Source organism: Alternaria arborescens (assembly GCF_004154835.1).
Source record: "Alternaria arborescens strain FERA 675 chromosome Unknown contig_7, whole genome shotgun sequence".
NCBI classification, from domain to species: Eukaryota; Fungi; Ascomycota; class Dothideomycetes; order Pleosporales; family Pleosporaceae; genus Alternaria; species Alternaria arborescens.
In genome coordinates this window covers 33,335-50,167 of record NW_021167862.1, presented here as the reverse complement: position 1 = coordinate 50,167, position 16,833 = coordinate 33,335, and the positions used below count along the sequence as shown (strand labels likewise).

General features: G+C 50.7%; 9 protein-coding genes across 9 annotated transcripts; 4 read left to right on the top strand and 5 right to left on the bottom strand.

Moving 5' to 3' along the window:
- Positions 1-138: 138 nt before the first annotated feature.
- AA0111_g3734 (hypothetical protein) lies at positions 139-435 on the top strand (the record flags this gene model as incomplete). The annotated part of the gene is made up of 1 exon (XM_028649653.1): positions 139-435. The coding sequence occupies one exon, from the start codon at positions 139-141 to the stop codon at positions 433-435; it is 297 nt and encodes a 98-aa protein (XP_028508341.1).
- Positions 436-839: 404 nt separating this feature from the next.
- On the bottom strand, positions 840-1,878 carry AA0111_g3733 (hypothetical protein; the record flags this gene model as incomplete). The annotated part of the gene is made up of 2 exons (XM_028649652.1): positions 840-1,101; positions 1,154-1,878. 2 exons carry the CDS (start codon positions 1,876-1,878, stop codon positions 840-842), a joined length of 987 nt encoding a protein of 328 aa, XP_028508366.1.
- A 904-nt stretch (positions 1,879-2,782) lies between these two features.
- On the bottom strand, positions 2,783-4,743 carry AA0111_g3732 (hypothetical protein; the record flags this gene model as incomplete). The annotated part of the gene is made up of 5 exons (XM_028649651.1): positions 2,783-3,018; positions 3,070-3,334; positions 3,385-4,566; positions 4,618-4,649; positions 4,719-4,743. 5 exons carry the CDS (start codon positions 4,741-4,743, stop codon positions 2,783-2,785), a joined length of 1,740 nt encoding a protein of 579 aa, XP_028508367.1.
- Positions 4,744-5,087: 344 nt separating this feature from the next.
- AA0111_g3731 (hypothetical protein) lies at positions 5,088-6,371 on the top strand (the record flags this gene model as incomplete). Its single annotated transcript, XM_028649650.1, has 2 exons — positions 5,088-5,179; positions 5,237-6,371. 2 exons carry the CDS (start codon positions 5,088-5,090, stop codon positions 6,369-6,371), a joined length of 1,227 nt encoding a protein of 408 aa, XP_028508304.1.
- Positions 6,372-8,076: 1,705 nt separating this feature from the next.
- AA0111_g3730 (hypothetical protein) lies at positions 8,077-9,927 on the top strand (the record flags this gene model as incomplete). The annotated part of the gene is made up of 1 exon (XM_028649649.1): positions 8,077-9,927. One exon carries the CDS (start codon positions 8,077-8,079, stop codon positions 9,925-9,927), a length of 1,851 nt encoding a protein of 616 aa, XP_028508365.1.
- A 348-nt stretch (positions 9,928-10,275) lies between these two features.
- Positions 10,276-12,007, bottom strand: AA0111_g3729 (hypothetical protein; the record flags this gene model as incomplete). The annotated part of the gene is made up of 4 exons (XM_028649647.1): positions 10,276-11,440; positions 11,491-11,571; positions 11,633-11,746; positions 11,793-12,007. The coding sequence occupies 4 exons, from the start codon at positions 12,005-12,007 to the stop codon at positions 10,276-10,278; spliced, it is 1,575 nt and encodes a 524-aa protein (XP_028508407.1).
- Positions 12,008-12,347: 340 nt separating this feature from the next.
- AA0111_g3728 (hypothetical protein) lies at positions 12,348-12,692 on the bottom strand (the record flags this gene model as incomplete). The annotated part of the gene is made up of 1 exon (XM_028649646.1): positions 12,348-12,692. One exon carries the CDS (start codon positions 12,690-12,692, stop codon positions 12,348-12,350), a length of 345 nt encoding a protein of 114 aa, XP_028508635.1.
- Positions 12,693-13,907: 1,215 nt separating this feature from the next.
- AA0111_g3727 (hypothetical protein) lies at positions 13,908-15,021 on the bottom strand (the record flags this gene model as incomplete). Its single annotated transcript, XM_028649645.1, has 3 exons — positions 13,908-14,031; positions 14,088-14,836; positions 14,887-15,021. 3 exons carry the CDS (start codon positions 15,019-15,021, stop codon positions 13,908-13,910), a joined length of 1,008 nt encoding a protein of 335 aa, XP_028508548.1.
- Positions 15,022-16,214: 1,193 nt separating this feature from the next.
- AA0111_g3726 (hypothetical protein) lies at positions 16,215-16,815 on the top strand (the record flags this gene model as incomplete). Its single annotated transcript, XM_028649644.1, has 2 exons — positions 16,215-16,668; positions 16,727-16,815. 2 exons carry the CDS (start codon positions 16,215-16,217, stop codon positions 16,813-16,815), a joined length of 543 nt encoding a protein of 180 aa, XP_028508408.1.
- Positions 16,816-16,833: the final 18 nt, after the last annotated feature.

Sequence of the window (16,833 nt, the reverse complement as noted above, 5' to 3'; positions counted from 1 at the left end):
CAAGTGTGCATAAACATCTCCTATTGGCCGGTCAGAATGTTTTGGCGATTATAAAGGTATCACATCCTCTCTAGATTTCATTCCTCAGCTACAAACAGGCTTTCACCGAAACTTCTACCATCGCTTCCATCACTAGTCATGTCTTCCATCTTCTGTTGTTCTAATACTCAGGGGTACAAGAATCGTATCCTGTCTCACGAATCCAAGTTCCAGACTTTCATGGCTTGGGCCAACTATCCTAAAGAGAGCAGCGCAGTCTCACCTGACACGATGCCGTCTCCAGCCGACATTACATTCGCAATTCAGGTTGTTAAGCAAACGAACTACGGTCCACTTGATAGCAAGCGATACTTCGTCACCGGCTCCGATGGAGTTTTCGTCGAGGTGACCGAGCAATGGCTCATCGACGCGAACTTCGAGAAGCTGAACACGTAAGCATACAAAGAGAAACAATCATGTGAGAAGGCGTTGTTGCTTACAGTGATGAAGGTTCAAGAACTTTAAGTGTGCGACTCATAACAAGTTCTTTGAAGTCAACATCTACCAGAAAAATCCGACGAATGCGCACCATTGGCGAGCCAATATTGCTAGACCTGCGACGGAGATAGACTTGTGAGTAGTGGTAGCAAAGAGAGAGGCTGTATGACGACGACACTGTTCTCTCAACATTTGGAAACCCTTTCGTATAAACAGAGGATCTGGTGGGATATACGAAGGATTCTTTTACGTTGGAGGTGTGACAATTCCGGAAATTGGTTACATGGACAGAAAGTTAGTGGAAGGCAACTACTATACTACTTTGATTATGATGTTAACGATTCTGAGTTTACATCATCTTGTTAGAAGCTTTTTGTGATCCCAGTCTTGATACCCTCGAGTTTCTCCACCAACTCTTTCCAGACTTTCTCTTGACCCTTCTTTCCGTCATCGCTCCGCACGAAAGCGCTCGGCTCAGTAATCTCACAGTCGCTGAGATACTTTCCATGGGTCTCAACACCTGAAGTACCGGCGTGCACAAGAGTTCTTGATCCCACTTCCGTCGTACGTGCGAGTAGAAAACGCATGACGGCGAGAAACCCTGGACCTTCCCGACCAAATTCGCTGTTTGCTCAATTAGTATGGATGACGAACGTGAGAAAAAGATATGACTTACGAGTGGCAGAAGCCAGGGTTAACGAGATTCACCGTCACTGGAATATTCGATTCCGGGTATCGCTCGCAGAATGCGCGGACGAATAGTACTTCCATGAGCTTGCTGACCTGGTATCGATTGCCGAGTCCAACTTCCTTTCCATCGACAACCTTCTCATTCAATCTCTCGAAGAGTTTACCCTCGGGTGCATTCCTCTCATCGAACGGTGTCCACTCATGCACCTCGGAGCTGACAATGGTAAGTGTGGGTCTAACGTTGAACTTGTTCGCCGTTTCCTTGAGCTTAGGTAATAAAGCGAAAGCCAGCAGGAATGTAGACACCACGTTCACGGTGATGGTTGATTCGTCTTGTTCAAAGACCTCCCAGACGCCACGGTTCACGCCGGCGTTCAAAACTGCAATATCCACTCGTTCCAACTCTTTGCTAGCTTTTTCGGCGAAATCGAGAACTGATTGGTAGGACGACATGTCCAGTTGCATGACTCTGACTACATCGCTGCGGCCTGTTGTGGATTCAATATCCTTACGCGCCGCTTCACCCTTCTCGATGGAGCGCACGGCAAGAATCACAGTCGAAGCATTGAGATGAGTGAAGTGACGCGCGGCCTCTTTTCCAAGACCGACGTTGGAGCCCGTGACGATAACCGTCTTTCCAGTAAGATCACCGCTGGGCTTTACAGGTGTGACGAAAAGCTGGGAATTGAGGAAACGGACGATGCCTGCCATGGTGGTTGTTTGGTAGTATTTGTGAGTGATGTCGGAGCGGACGAGAGGGAAGCCCGTTGACGTTGAGAGCGCTCCTCCGCTTTTAACTTCCTTGTATCAATGTGGTCGCGCTTAACAAGGGCCGAGCGTGCTTTAACAGACCGCGGGGTCTGGGTTTCAATCTCCCCGTCCCGCAACGCGAAGATGCCTTTGGAAGGTCTATGATGTCACTTACTTCTAGACCTTCCCAGCCAGCTCCGTCGAGGCTGCACGCCTGATCATACCATTACAGGGCCGGACGAACCTCTCTGCGTTTCTGAACGATTTCCTGATCGTCATTAGTGCCGGCTAAGTGACGGAAGCTATCGTTTAGCTACTGCGGAGTTACACGGATTTATCTCTTAATCCGTATCTTCACTTGGTGCCTACACCATGGAGTAGCCAGATTGCGCTGGCCACATCTTGCCCATATATCTTGTCCTTGTGACTCCATGAGCTCAGTGTTTGTAGGTAGCCGAACCTTGGCATGGACTTCCCAGCTGTATCCCAAGCGCATGTTGTGCAGTGTAAGCACGGGACGTTCCGTTTACGCACGCAAGCATCAGCACTTTATCTCAACATCCATGTCACAAATTCTCACTCATGTAAGACTACAGGGCAGTCAGGTTCATCGACTGTAATAACAATACGGCACGATATCTAGGCAAGCTACATGAAGCGCATGCAGCACCTCAGCCCAGGTATTCAAGACAGGAGCAAATGCCTGCGCCAACTCGCTCATAATCATGCGAACTTCCCCTAGAACCAAATTAGTGTACAAATGCTCAGCTTCACTCTTCGATTTTGGTATCCCCCAACGCAACGATAATGACGTGCAACTGCACAAGTTAAAGAAATCGAACGCGCAACTCAAACAACCCCAAATCTACCAGGCATCGACGTCGAAGCCTTCCTCGGAGAACTCGGTCGCAACAACGGTTCTCCGCGAGAACTGGCGGCCGGCAAGTGCCTTGATAGCCTTTTGCGCAGACTCTGTATCCTTGTATTTGATGTAAATCTTGCCAACACCAAGGTTGACGCGGGCACCGGCGGGACGGGGAATCTTGGTCTCAACGATGGGTCCGTACTTGCCGCACTCTTCTTCGATGTCTTCTTTGATTTCTAGATGTTGTTAGTATCGTGCAATGCTTTGTGGGTTCTTTTCAAGCTTACCTTCGTATTCCTCGTCGTTCAGAAGCTCGTCCGAGGTAACCATGTTCATCAAGCAAATGACACGGCTGTGCTCGTGGTTCTCGGCCGCGCTGGCTCCTGCCAACATGGAGATGGCACCAACACCACCATCGAGACCAGTCGTTTGCTGAAGTCCGACAGTGGCACGTGAAACCTTGAGGTTGCCATCACCAAGCGGGATATCGTTTAGACCTTCGATGACGGCATCGATGACTCCGTTGTCCGCGTACTCACAGAATGCGATACCCTAAGATCTGTTAGCTTACGAGTCGTGCTTGGTTAGAAGAGTATACTTACGCGGTGCTGATCGGTGCCGGTGTCCTTGACGAGGGTGAATGCCTTCAATTTGCCCATAGTCTCTACGAGTTCTCGAATCTGCTCCTCTTCAATGTACGTAGGAATGTTGACGATGCTCAGCTTGTTAGGGCTATCCTTGACAACAGAGGAAATCTCGTCGCCAGGTGGGTATGCGTTCTCATCGGCAGAGGGAGTAATGTAATCCTTGGGGCGGCGGATGGACAGACCCGACCTGTCGGGAGCTCCTCCGTCGTCGCGCATAGAGATTCCGTTCATAGCCAAAGCAAGGGTCGCATCTTCGGGTGCCTTGAACTCTAGCGCAGCGTACTCCTTGCTAGTAGCAATGTGGGCTGACAGGCACGGGTCGTTTCCGGACACGACGTTGAGACCGTTGAGCTGGTTGTTGAAGAACTCCATAATCTCCTGAGAAGTGCAACCCGAGGGCAGATTGTGGACATAGAGGCGCTTCGATTGCTTGGCGGCTGATGTTGCGAGAGCGGCAGCTGTGGCAGTTCCGGAAGAGGGCGAGATGAAGGCAGCCAGCTTAGACGGGTCCATGGGCGCAGCGCGGGGGGCACCGGGCAATGGAAACATGCCCGACAGCTTAGCCTGCTCTGCCGTGATGTTTTCGTAGCCTGCAGGCTTGATGTCCCATTGGGTCATGCGACGCTGGCGCTTCTGGATGTTTGTGAAGCTGGCAAGATCCGGTGTAGCCTCGCGCGGCTTGTTGAAGGGCGGAGAGTCTTCCTTTGCCTGACGCGCCCTATCACGTCCGCCACCGAAGCCTCCATCGCGTCCTCCTCGTCCACCTCTGCGGTCTTCGCCGCCAAATCGGTCGCCGCCTCTCTCATTGCGGTCTCCACGTTCTCTTCGGTGGCCACGGTCATCGTCGCGGTCGCGGTCTCCTCGAGGTCGGTCGCGTCTCGAGTACGAGTCGCCCCAGCCACCTCGGTCTCCCCGCTCGCCGCGCTCGCCCCGGTCATCGCGGCGTTCTCGACGTGCGTATGTGTCCTCGCGTTCGCGCTCACGGTAGTCGCGGCTGGAAGAATACGTGTCTACCTCGTAGTCACGGCGGGAGCCTCCGCCGTGGCGGGGAGAGCGTGAACGACGTCGCCGCCTGTCGCCGCCACGGTCGCCACGGTCGCTTCGGTCGCCGCGATCGCGATGGTCATCTCTCGAGGACTGTCTTGTCAGCATGTGCCCAGTCATGTCGCGACGGGTGTGTGCACTCACGTAATTCCGCGATCCGCTCTGTCGGCCACCGTCTGCTTATGTTAGTCTTGATTCTGGGAGCTGTACACTAGTCAGTACATGTACTGATAGACGTCGCTTACCTCTGGAATAGCTATCGCCGTTCATAGTGGGCGGTTGTGGGTGCTAGAAGCTCTCGCGCTCGTCGTAGTGTTCAGCCGCGTAAGATTCTGCTGCTGCTGGAGGTGAGATGGCGAGACGAGCTGCAATTAGCAGATGTGGATCAAGAAACGACTGATGAATCTACCACGTGCAATTGTCCAAACTTTGGGACGCGATGCTTCTGCGGTGATTGCGGTTGCCGTCGCGGAAAACGTGTGAGAGAAAGTCGGGGCTGCCTTAGCGTATCCTTGGCGTGATCACCCCTGTCACCCAGGCCTGGCCGGGCCATGGTATATTCACTCCTGCTCGCATGGGCTTCTACATGCACCCTTCTCCTACTATTGTTGACCATGGCTTTGCGCGCAGCTGAATGGCACAAGCTGCCTACAAGCCTCACCGAACTCTGCATCAACACCACCCTGCGATGTGGGCAATCGTTCAGGTACATCCCATGTTGCCCCTTGTACTCGAGTCGCAACAGCTTCTAACGTGCCATCAGATGGCGAAAGTCCGCCGATGATGTCTGGTCAATGGCCCTTCACGGTCGCATACTTTCCCTCCGCCAAGATGCCGCCTACCTCCACTACCGCGCCACCTACCCACCTATTACCACCGCCCTTCCTACTCCGCCCCCGTCCAATGCGCCCTCGGTTGCGCCTGAGGAAGACGACACTCTTGCTCTCGTCAAACACTACTTCAACCTCGCGCCCGACTTGGGCCAGCTATACGAGCAATGGGCAGCGTCCGATGCCAACTTCAAGAAGCGCGCTCCCAAATTCACTGGTATAAGGATATTGCGGCAGGATGCCTGGGAGGCCCTGATTGGTTTCATATGCAGTAGCAACAACAACATTAGTCGCATATCTGGCATGGTGCATAATCTTTGTTTGCACTACGGTCCACTTATAGGAAGCATCGACGACGTACCCTACCACGATTTCCCCACGCCCGAGGCCCTCTCAGGCCCCAACGTCGAAGCACATCTCATGAAACTTGGATTTGGCTATCGTGCCAAGTACATTGCAAAGAGTGCACGAATGGTATCGGAAGAAAAGGGCCTGAAATGGTTGGACAATCTGAGTAACCCTGAGTGTCCACAATTTGGAGTAGAAGAGAAGCCGGCTGGAGACATGCTTGAGGGTGGTCGTGAGGGATATCGACAAGCACATGAAGAGCTTCTTGCCCTGCACGGTGTGGGCCCAAAGGTTGCAGACTGTGTGTGTCTCTTTGGGCTCGGCTGGTCCGAGTCTGTACCTGTCGACACACATGTCTGGCAGATTGCCCAACGCGACTACAGGTTCGGCAAGGGCAAGCACAGTAGCCTAACTGCTGCTACATACGCTGCGATTGGGAACCTGTTCCGAAAGCTGTGGGGAAAGGAAGCGGGATGGGCGCATTCTGTCTTGTTCACGGCGGACCTAAAGGCATTCTCTGACAGGGTTGTTGCAAAAGTTGAGGTCAAGGAAGAGGAAGTAACAATAAAGAAGGAGGAAGAGGATACCACCATACAACAAACGGTCAAAAAGGAGACCACGAAGCGAAAGCGCATAAAGCAGGAGCCTGAGGAAGCGCCCTCTGTTGTCGAAGTAAAGCAAGAGACGATGACACGTAGGAGCAAGCGGCAACGAGCTTAGTTCGGTTCCTGAAGCTAGATACCACCACAAACAAAAACTCATTGCTGATCATCTGCGGGTGACCTCCCTCCTACTACGACTTGGACATGTTGGACATGGGCAAAAAGATCCCCGTTGATAGGCTGCACAAAAAAGACAAAAACATACAACAGCGGGGATTTGCTAGTGGTCACCCACCCAACTATTAATCCGCCGGTACACTGCCTGTATATGGCTGAGCGGACGGGAATCCTAGCTTTCACTCATGCTACTGTCACAAAGTCCCTTACTTTTACTGTATTCAGTAACCGTCTTTTCTGTATACAGGCTATTAGCACACAATCTGGTGTTAGTGGTTTGCTCCGCCTAGGTGCCATACACTGGCGCGTAAGCGCTACAGAGGCTTTTGAACAAGACCTAGCCCCTGTAACTACAATCTGCGAGAGAAAGGACGCGTTAAGAAGGCGGGGAAATAGGAGAGGTGACATACATCAACCTAATACAATGTGTATCACTCTGTTACGAACACACACAGGATGAATCCCTTCAGCAAAGGATGCGAGGTTAAAGGCCAACCGTCGCACGAAGCAAAGGATAATGATCAGCGCAGGGTGCTCCAATCACGTGATTGATATCCCGCTAAGGCTAGCTGTCCAGAATAGTTGTGCATGAAGGGATAGCAAACCATCGCAAACATCCCCAACATCTAGGATAGATACGATAGCAGTAATAGCAGCAGACACAGCAACGAGATGTGAAGATCGTCCTTAGATGGTTTAGGGTTGGTTCTCAGGGTATGAGTGAGTTCGAGTGAACGGATTGGTTGGTGTGTTAGCACGATTGGTAGATCGATGTAACAACACGGTGGTTGAGAAACAAGTAGTAATCATTAGATTGCTACACAAGGATGTTTGCAAAGTTGAACACGATGAACTATGAGAGTGCATCGTAAGGTCTATATACAAGAGTACCGTCTATTTCTGTCTCTGCCATCCCTCTCTTCACGTGGCTGGTGTTGCCATCCACAGATGGTTCTCCCTAGACTGTATGGTAGGTCACGTGACTGGTAGTTACGCCAAGAATTAGCGATAGTTCTGCGCGCGACTTTCGCAACTATCACCCTCAATATATAGGATTAGGCAATGAGCTCTTACAGCTCGTTGTGTTCAACTTCGATCTTACGTCAAGCTAAGGATTACTACTTGATTCCCAAGCCCTCATGTTATTACATTGATCTACCAATCGTGCTAGTACAACCCTCTCGTCCATCGTCGCCCACTCATTCCCCGAGAACCAACCCTAGATCATCTTCGGACGATCTTCACAGCGCAGCACGCAACATAGCTATTGTTGCGACCACAACTACCCTACTTTAATTATTACAAGATGCAGGGCGATAGAGAAAGATCTAAAGAACAAGAGTGCATACGCTGCTAGTTCATAAGTGAATGTGGTGGAGACTGGTTTAGGTCGAGATTAGATTCACCTCGCTGAGGGGCATTTCTCGCTTACGGGCAGGGGGCGTTGATGATCACAAAGAACTAACGTGTTACGCGCGAAGGATTGTTGAATTCTGGGAGGGATTAGGCAAATCATAATCATGCAGACCCCTTGCATCGTCACTGAGGTGATGTTACAGTAACCGTGCGTTCGATGATCATGGTCACTGGTTGAGCACCCCTACCACCACAACAACAAAACTTCAACGCGTCATAACTCAACCAATATGGACCCGATTCAAGAAGCGATTGAAGAAATCGAATCGCGTGAACCAGGAGATGAATTTTCGTACCAAGCAATTGCGAAGAAGTATGGTGTAGGACGAATGACGCTGATGAGACGACACAAGGGCGAAACCGAGACCTATGGCTTGCGCAAGTCCTCCCTCCACCCACAACACGAAGCCGAGCTCGTACGATATATCGAAACGCTTACCGAACGACGTTTGCCACCTACAAGAACAATGATACAACAGTTTGCCAGTCAGTTGGCTGGCAAGCCGGTCTCCGAAAGCTGGGTTTCCCGGTTCCTCCGCCGGCATCCCAACCATCTCATCTCTCGCTCGGGCAAAGCCATGGCCAAGGAGCGTACCAAAGCTGATTCAGGGGCCAAGTACAACTTGTATTTCAAGCTTCTACATGAAAAGATAGAGGAGTACAATATACAACCCACCCATATATTCAATATGGACGAAAAGGGATTTCAACTTGGCCGGGTTGGCAATACAAAACGTATATTCAGCAGAAGACTCTACGAGCAAAAAGGGGCAAGGCAAGCACTTGAAGATGGCTCAAGCGAGTGGATAACGGTGATAGCTTGTATTTGTTCGGATGGCAAAGCTTTGAGTCCAACTCTCATCTTCCAGGGAGCCAACGGAGCTGTTCAATCGAGCTGGGTTGAAGCTATACAAGCAGGAGAACACTCAGTATTTACTACGTCATCACCCTCTGGCTGGAGCAACAACGATATTGGGTTAGCTTGGCCCAAACAGGTGTTTGACCGAGAAACTAGACGGCATGCTTCAACTGGGTATCGATTACTACTCCTTGACGGCCACGGATCCTATGTAACCATGGATTTTATTGAGTATTGTAACGACAACAAGATTCTCTTGTTTGTACTGCCTCCTCACGCTACCCATACGCTTCAACCACTTGATGTTGTGATGTTCAAACCCCTGGCAACAGCTTACTCAACTCAGTTGATGGGATACCTCCAGGACAGCCAGGGGTTACTCAATTTGACCAAAGGAGACTTCTTCCCGCTCTTCTGGAGGTCCTGGAGCTCTGTATTCAAGCCTCCACTCATCAAGAGGTCTTTTGAAGCCACCGGTATACAGCCAGCCAACCCAGACGTTATACTCAAGAAGTTTGCCAAGGAGGCTTCAGATTCTGACAGCAGCCAGTCAGTCCTCTCCGGAGAGGATTGGCTCAAGCTCAAGTCAATTGTACGCCGTGAGGTGAAGGATCAGAGCAGTAAGGACGTCAAGAAGCTTCAACGAAGCTTGTGCCACATCTCAGCTCAAAACAGTATCCTCCGTGAAGAGGTCAGGGGCCTCAGGCAGTCCCTAGCCATCAAGGAGAGGCGACCAAAGCAGTCCTTCACCCTCCAGCTTGATGAGGACGAGGTTTACCATGGGGGAGCCAAACTGTGGTCGCCCAGGAGTGTACAACGAGCTCGCGATCGTCGGGCATCACAACAACAACAAGCCGAGCTTGAAAAGCTTCAAAAAGCCGAGCAAGCCGAGATCAAGAAGGCAGCACGCGATTGTGAGCTTCAACTCAAAGAAGCAGCCCGTGTTGAGCGGGAGAAGGGTTGGGAGGAGACCAGAAAGCGGAAGGCTGCAGAGAAAGCCGAAAGAGACTATCGTAGAAGCCTCCGCGACGCTGCCAAAGCTATAAAATTGCCCCAATCGGGTAAGCGCAAAGCTTCAAAACCTCATAAGCCAGCTACAAAGCGTCAAAAGCGTGGTGGTGTTGCTCCAGCTGTGGTGGGAGCCGCAAGGCGTGCACCAGCTGCTCTACCGCGTAGTCGACGACAACGACCGATAACGCCCTCTAAAAGATTATCTGAATAAGCCAAAACTTTCGTAGGCCTGTATATAGTATAATCCTAGCTTTGCGCAATCTTATTACGATTTGTGGTGGCTCTAGAACCTCATCTTTTTGAGTATATTGTTGTTGTTGGGGTGCTCAACGAGCGACCATGATCATCGAACGCACGGTTACTGTATTGTGCAAGAGCGGAATATCTGTTGCCTGGTTTTTGACTACCACAGTTTTGGTCAGTCAACTAGAGAGTATTGAGACATCAATCGCGACTTGATAGATACGCCGCACATGGAAGAAATGTTACCTGAAACAATACTAGTACATTTCTGTTAAGCTCTGTTGTTGCTCTTTAGTCCTGTAATCTCAACTCCCGCTCAAAGATCTTTGTTAAGATACTCTACAGGCCCAACATACACCTTGCGCCCCTTGAGAAAGAAGTAGACCAGCGAAAAAACCACAACAACGCCGTATATCAGAATATTCCAGTTCATTAGGTCAGGTGTTGGGTGCGGAAATGTAGGGAAGAAGGCGAATACCAACGCTACACATAAGTAGATGACGGACACACCATTGACCCAGATACCAGCGCGACCGAGCGAGAACTTGCAGGGAAGGAGAGGTTCTTTGTTCCACCTCTTGATAAACATGCATGAGATGCTGACGATGTAGGACGAGAGGAGAGCACATGTGCCTAGCGACGCAACGGAGTTGAACGCTACAGTGCTGCCAATATTGATAAGAGAGAGTCCAACGGCAATACTAAAAGACACAAGAACGCTGTTGAGAGGGATGTCCCAGCCTGGTCGAACTCGGGACAGAAAGGCACTAAAAGGGACGCCGTGGTCGCGAGCAAAGGCGAAGAGCTGGCGCGAGCATGTTGCCACATTGTTGACACATCCAAACACTGCCATGATAGTCGTAATTGATGCTAGAGCTGTAGCCCCTGGGATGGACTGCGTAGCGTTGTACATGATCTGAATGTGGGGCTGCCCTGTCGGCGATAGGATGGCGCTTTCCACGTCGCCGAGGCAGAAACAGAAGGTTACCAGCATGAGGAAACCCAAGCTGCTGTTAACTACCGCTGTCCAGATCATGGCGCGGGGAAGTGTGTGTGAGGCGTCCTTTAGTTCTTCAGACATATGGGTCGCAGCATCCGCACCTAAGAGAGAGAAGATAGGCGAGAACTGTCCCACCAGCACAGACAGACCTATGCTGCCCCATCCCGCGTTATCTTGAAATCCACCGAAAACCTGTTTGGATGGACTACGCGGCCCCAGAACCCACATTGTGATGAAGATGGCAAAAAATCCAAAGATGTGCAGGACTAGGACAATGCCTTCGACTAGTGGTAGCTTACGAGCTAACAGCGTGTTGAACAGGATCGAGAACGTTGCTACGGCAATAACCAGGAGGGTACCGTGCCATCGTTCGGGGACGTAGTTTGGGTTGTTGAGGATGACAAGTCCTTGGACCTGACCGCCAGCAAGGAAGGCGATAGATGCAATTCCGGTCTGCCAACCTAGCACGCACAACCAGCCGCTACTATGTGATCAGCAATAAGGCTCGTGGATGTGCTCAGGGCAACGAACACAAGATAACTTAAGAACTTCTGGTGTTTCTTCGGCGCAAACTCAGACACCCAATGATACTGTCCTCCGGAAGTAGGAGCCCTTCGTTCTATTTAGCAATTGTCTCGTCTCGAAGGAACCCCAGCAACGGGCCGCCACGCACATTGAAGCCATCTCAGCCATCGAGACGATGACAAAGCCCATGCCCACCGCTGTGACGAGGAACATGACGATAGCGCCACCGGTGCCACCATTCGTTAATGGGATGATCAGAGTTCTGCTGGATGTCAGACAGCGCAGATCAAATGCTCATACGTACTCACGTCAGTATGGTTTCCCACGTCGCCATTAAAACCATGCTGTATCCAAAGATCGACACAAAACGAAAGTTTCGTCGCAGCTCCTGCTGCTTTCCCATACGATACATGTCCTTTTGGTCGCCAGCGGTCCCTTTCTTTTCTGAAACTATACCATCCTGTTGTAACTCGCTGTCAAGAGGCTGGGTTACGGCAGCAGCTTCATTCTTTAGGTCTGACATAATAGAAAAACGAATATGAAGACTGTAAGTTGACAGGAATGAGTGTGCGAGTTGAAAGGAATGATTGCGAATGTTGAGCTTCGACCAAGCGATATGACAACTGAGAAGTCCGGAAATTGCTTCCATGACACTAAGAAGGATGGGAAAGATGGCGCAAATGCACCTGGCTCAATAGCACGGGAAAGATTTGAGAAGCCAGCTGCAAGACGAAACCACTCAGAGGACGTGATGGGTGGATACAAATTGGTGGTACAGGGGACGGGCCGGCCAAAGCCCTCGGGGAGGCTAGCACGCCGCCCGGCAGGGTAAGCGGCATTCGAGCCGATGCAAGTTGGATCTTTCACATCCTCTGGGTTGAAAGCAAGGCGGGAAAGGTACCGGGATCAGTCCATTCTGTGATAATCTTTTGCGCGCCTGGGTCGTCGCCTTGGCGTTGCCAGATTGCTGCGCCGATAATCTTCTCATGCTCACTACCCTCGGCGGTCGTGACGGCAACGATGATCTTGTTTCGTGGATTGGCCCTATCATTGCGCACCCAATCGTGCCAAAAGATTTGTACGTCATTAGGATACTGTGCTCGGTAGGGGTGAATTACTCGACCAAAGAGGTCTTCTTCCAGGAACGCACGAGCGCAGATGTCGACGATGACCGGTTCATCTGAGGGCTTTGCATAGCGTAGGTGCATGCTTGGAATTTTGAACAAGTACTGATGCTGATGGGAAAAGACCAAAACAATCGGGTTTTATCTAGTCTTGGAAGCATTTCCTGACTTGGACTAGCAAACATCCATGTAACTTTCGAGCCGTTCCATGGTCCCGTGGCTTCCTGAGCGTCGCTCATCAGCAGCATTCTCGGGTTGTCCACGCCGGCGATAGCGAGCCGTCGCTGATGCTACGGCTCGTACCATGCAACACTGTCTTCCTTCTCCCCAAATTTCTTGTGCCCATGACAAACCTTACGGTTTACACCTATGATGCAAATGTCGCGGTCATCGAACCAGCACATCCCGCCTCCGTCGGGATTCATGCGCCTATCTGCAGTGCGTACTCTACTTAAGTAACCGGGAGTGTTAACTATAATCAGAATGGCACGGATAAGCTCCTATCCGTCCCTCCTGTTTTATAGTGTAGTTACCTAAATTACGTTTAGTGTAGACAGCGTAAGCTGTCGTACGGTTACCGTATGCGCGCACACCATGCACGCCGTCAGTCAAGGCACGCGCATCACCAAAACAGGCTACACAAGATGGAGGCTGTAGAGTTATATATAAGCACTTATTACAAGGAAACTTACCAGATTACTCTATAGGCCTATGCGTTAAGCTTTTTCACGAATACTTTCTTGGCCGAAGGATTTTGCGGACGCGAGTGTTATTTTGGTGTGGCGGTGTTAGGGTACGCGATTCCTGAAACGGGTAACCGAGGACGAAACTCAGTTAATCGACCTCAACACGGCACCACGAGTTTTGACAGATCGCGAGGGTAAACTAATTTTCAGTGTCCTATGGTCGTATGTGGAAGAAGAAGGACAAACAACATCTATAAAGTTGGTGATTCGACCACTTGTCAAGAAGCCGTGGATATCATCCGAGCGACACAAGATAGATTGTTCCATGTCATAGGTAACAACCCAGTGCTAAACATTGGAATCGATATAGATCTTGTTAACTGCAGAAGTAGACCCACATTACCACCGCATTTACGCACCGGCCAGCACAGCGGTGCTCTCTCATCCTCCCTTCAACACACCATCCAGACTCAATTGCAAGTATGCGGTATTAGTACGGAAAGGGAGAAAGTGTGGTCACGTCGTTTGATTGACATGTTTTGGTAACTACAAGACGTTCAAAAGAGTGTCCTTATATCCTTTCCATCTCTATCTACCTAACGTTCCGAAACACTCAGCCGCGGATGATGACAGGACGCTGTTCACCTTTGATAGCACCGCCAGAACTCTCACCGCCACAAATGGTTGTCTGAACACTCTCATCGCTACAGTCGCCTGTGAAATACCCCTCGACACACCTTCGTGATCATATTAGCGACGTGCGTACAGCATTCTATGCGGTAGAGAAACTTACGTGATCCATGGAATGAAGACAACATAGCCTCTCTCGCCTGGTCCAAACGTATACGAACCCTCAAAGCTCTGAGTCACAGATTCTGAGAACTCAAAACCAACACTAGCGGAAACGATACCCAAAGGATCGCTGACAGAGACTTCAGTGCTAAAGGTCGTCTCTTCAGTCACTTCCTCGCCTAGAGTTGCCTGGCATGATTCCGTCGGCGTACAAGTGACTACATCAGAGATGACGTAGTTTGTTCCACCGCTCTGAAACGGCCCTCTGGTGGCTTGAAAGCCGTCGCAGTCCCGTTTCGTAAGAAACTTAGTAGGTTGTGTTTCGGCGCTGCGGACCTGGACGGGAAGAGACGGCTCATCATCTGCATGCTGCAAGAGTGCAGCCGTCTTCGGCTCAATAACATTACCACCGAGATCATGAAGCATAAGGATGCCAGAGGAACTGGCGCTGACTCTGCTCGTATCACGCTTGCCTGGTGCGCCAGCGTCTGTGCATTCTTCAAGGCCACAGCACCGAGATGCAATGAAGGTATTATCGATGGTGATCACAGCACATGTTGCCCCCTCAGCGATGATGATGTTGCCGCCACAATTGACGTCGTTTGGTCTGACGGGCGTGCGAATAAGAGTTCTACAATCGTCCTCCTGCGGAGGGACATCGATATAGATTCGGATTTGACCATTCTCTTGGGGTGGGAAGCCGCTCTCCGTGAGTTGGTCACCAGTGTAGTATGGACAATCTGGCCATCCCTAGTGCTCGGTCAGTCGCTTCGTGCCAACGAGGGCCTGAGGTCGCTCACAGTTCCAGCGCTGAAGTAAAAAGGACAGTCAGTGCAGGTATTTTCCCTGCATGTCCACAAGGCTGTCTCGTCCCGACGTGCTGAGAGTAGATTCGGACTGGTGGGCATACCGGAGACAGCGCCGATCCAAAGCATGGCTCTAAGAGGCCGAAACATGTTGATGGTGATAGAAGAAGATGTTTTAAACAAGAAACTCGGAAACTGACTGCTCTCGAGATGATATTGAGAAGACAATGGGTGTCGAGAATACCTTTCCTACCGAATGATAACTGTTCTTATAGGCGTTTGGGACCCTCTGGTTCTCTCTCGTTTGGTGATATTCGTATTCAGCTTGCATCAAGAGGGCGTTTATGCTGACGGTCTTCGAGGGAGCGCTGAGCGTTACATTGAGCCGTTCCTCGGCGCAGATTTGTACTCATCTACTGGTACCAAGAGGCAGATGGTGTTGGTTGTTTGCCGCTCTCACGCGCGATGACATAGATATTCTACATCTCCTTCTGTTTTTGGCAGCACGATCGAGAATATACTTCCTTGGGGAAATGTTAGAACATCCGTTACCCGTGAAGGAGGCTATGCTGGGTGGTATACTCCTCATCCATGAACGAAAGAGTCTTTCAGGCATTGTAAGCACTTGCCAATTGTACACGCCGATGGGGCTCTCAAGGCAAACCTCGACCGCGCATCTTAGGTCCCGCTAACTTCTAATGGCAACATCTTGTAGATGTTTTGCGGAGAGCATCAATAAGCTTCCCCTTGATTGAAACCTCCACACGAAGAACTCAAATAAGAGCAACTCACCATGGAGGTCGAATGCGGACGACGCGTCTAGTTAGCCCAGTGCTGAGTATTATAGTGGTCACGCACTTTTCCACAACACTCCGGCTGTAACTGTCCGTTCAATACGTGGAGCCCTGACGGGTTTGCATTCAATTGATTTCGAAGTGTCAATATCGTTCATAGGTTCCTACCACGGGGCGTAACGTGATGTCAAGGATGCTGGATAATTGGAAGCGAAGATGTTCACCTGGAGGCGGGACTGAAGTGCCGCGCGTGCCGTCCCCGCCCTTGGCATGCGTCTGGGCAACCTAAAAGCATTGCGATGTACTGAGACAACAAAGGCGAATGTTACATTCACTAAATCCTCTTATGACTTCGGTTTCATAACATCCGGGTCCGACGGCTCACAGTCAGCAGAATGACGTCGCAATGCCGCAGCGCTGCTATACTTAGGCAGTAGCATGAATTGGGCGGAACGTGAGTATATGCTCCCTTCATCAAAACCTATTCTCTCATTCTAAGCTCTTACTCTCAAGAAGGCCGCCACAATCATGTCTGCTTCTCTCAGTTCTATCACATCTGGCGGAACTCAGCCCACTCCTACTGCTTGCTCACCAAACATTGCGCCTAACGGGATCAATGTGACGGGACTTGTAGGTCAAATTTGCCAAGTCAACGTCCCTCCCAGCGAGGTCAACATCACATCCTGCTGTGACAGCGGCGCCGAGGTGCGCCTCCAAGACAATTGCACTCAATGGTGCGAGGTTAATGACGGGGGAGACTTCTTCGACTGTATCAACGACATGACCGATCCATCATACCCTTTTCTTAGTGGACCTTGTCAAATCGTAGGGGAAGACGCGACAGTAACTATATCCTCAACGGGTACTGGGGTAACGTCGACAACATCTACTTCCGAGGGAATGTCCCAGTCCACCGAAGAAGTGTCGGCTTCCACAACTGGGTCAGGAGGTGGAGCTGAAACGACCGAAACTCCTGAAGAAGGTGTGTGCCTGTTCACTCTGCTCCCTGAAATACTCCATCAAGGCGCTAACCGAACAAGGCACGGCCGCAGGCAACTTGGGAGAGTATCAGCTTCGTATAGTGGTCTTAGCTCTAGCTGCAACACTAAGCATTCTTGCTGTCCTGTAATCAATATTCTATATGGAG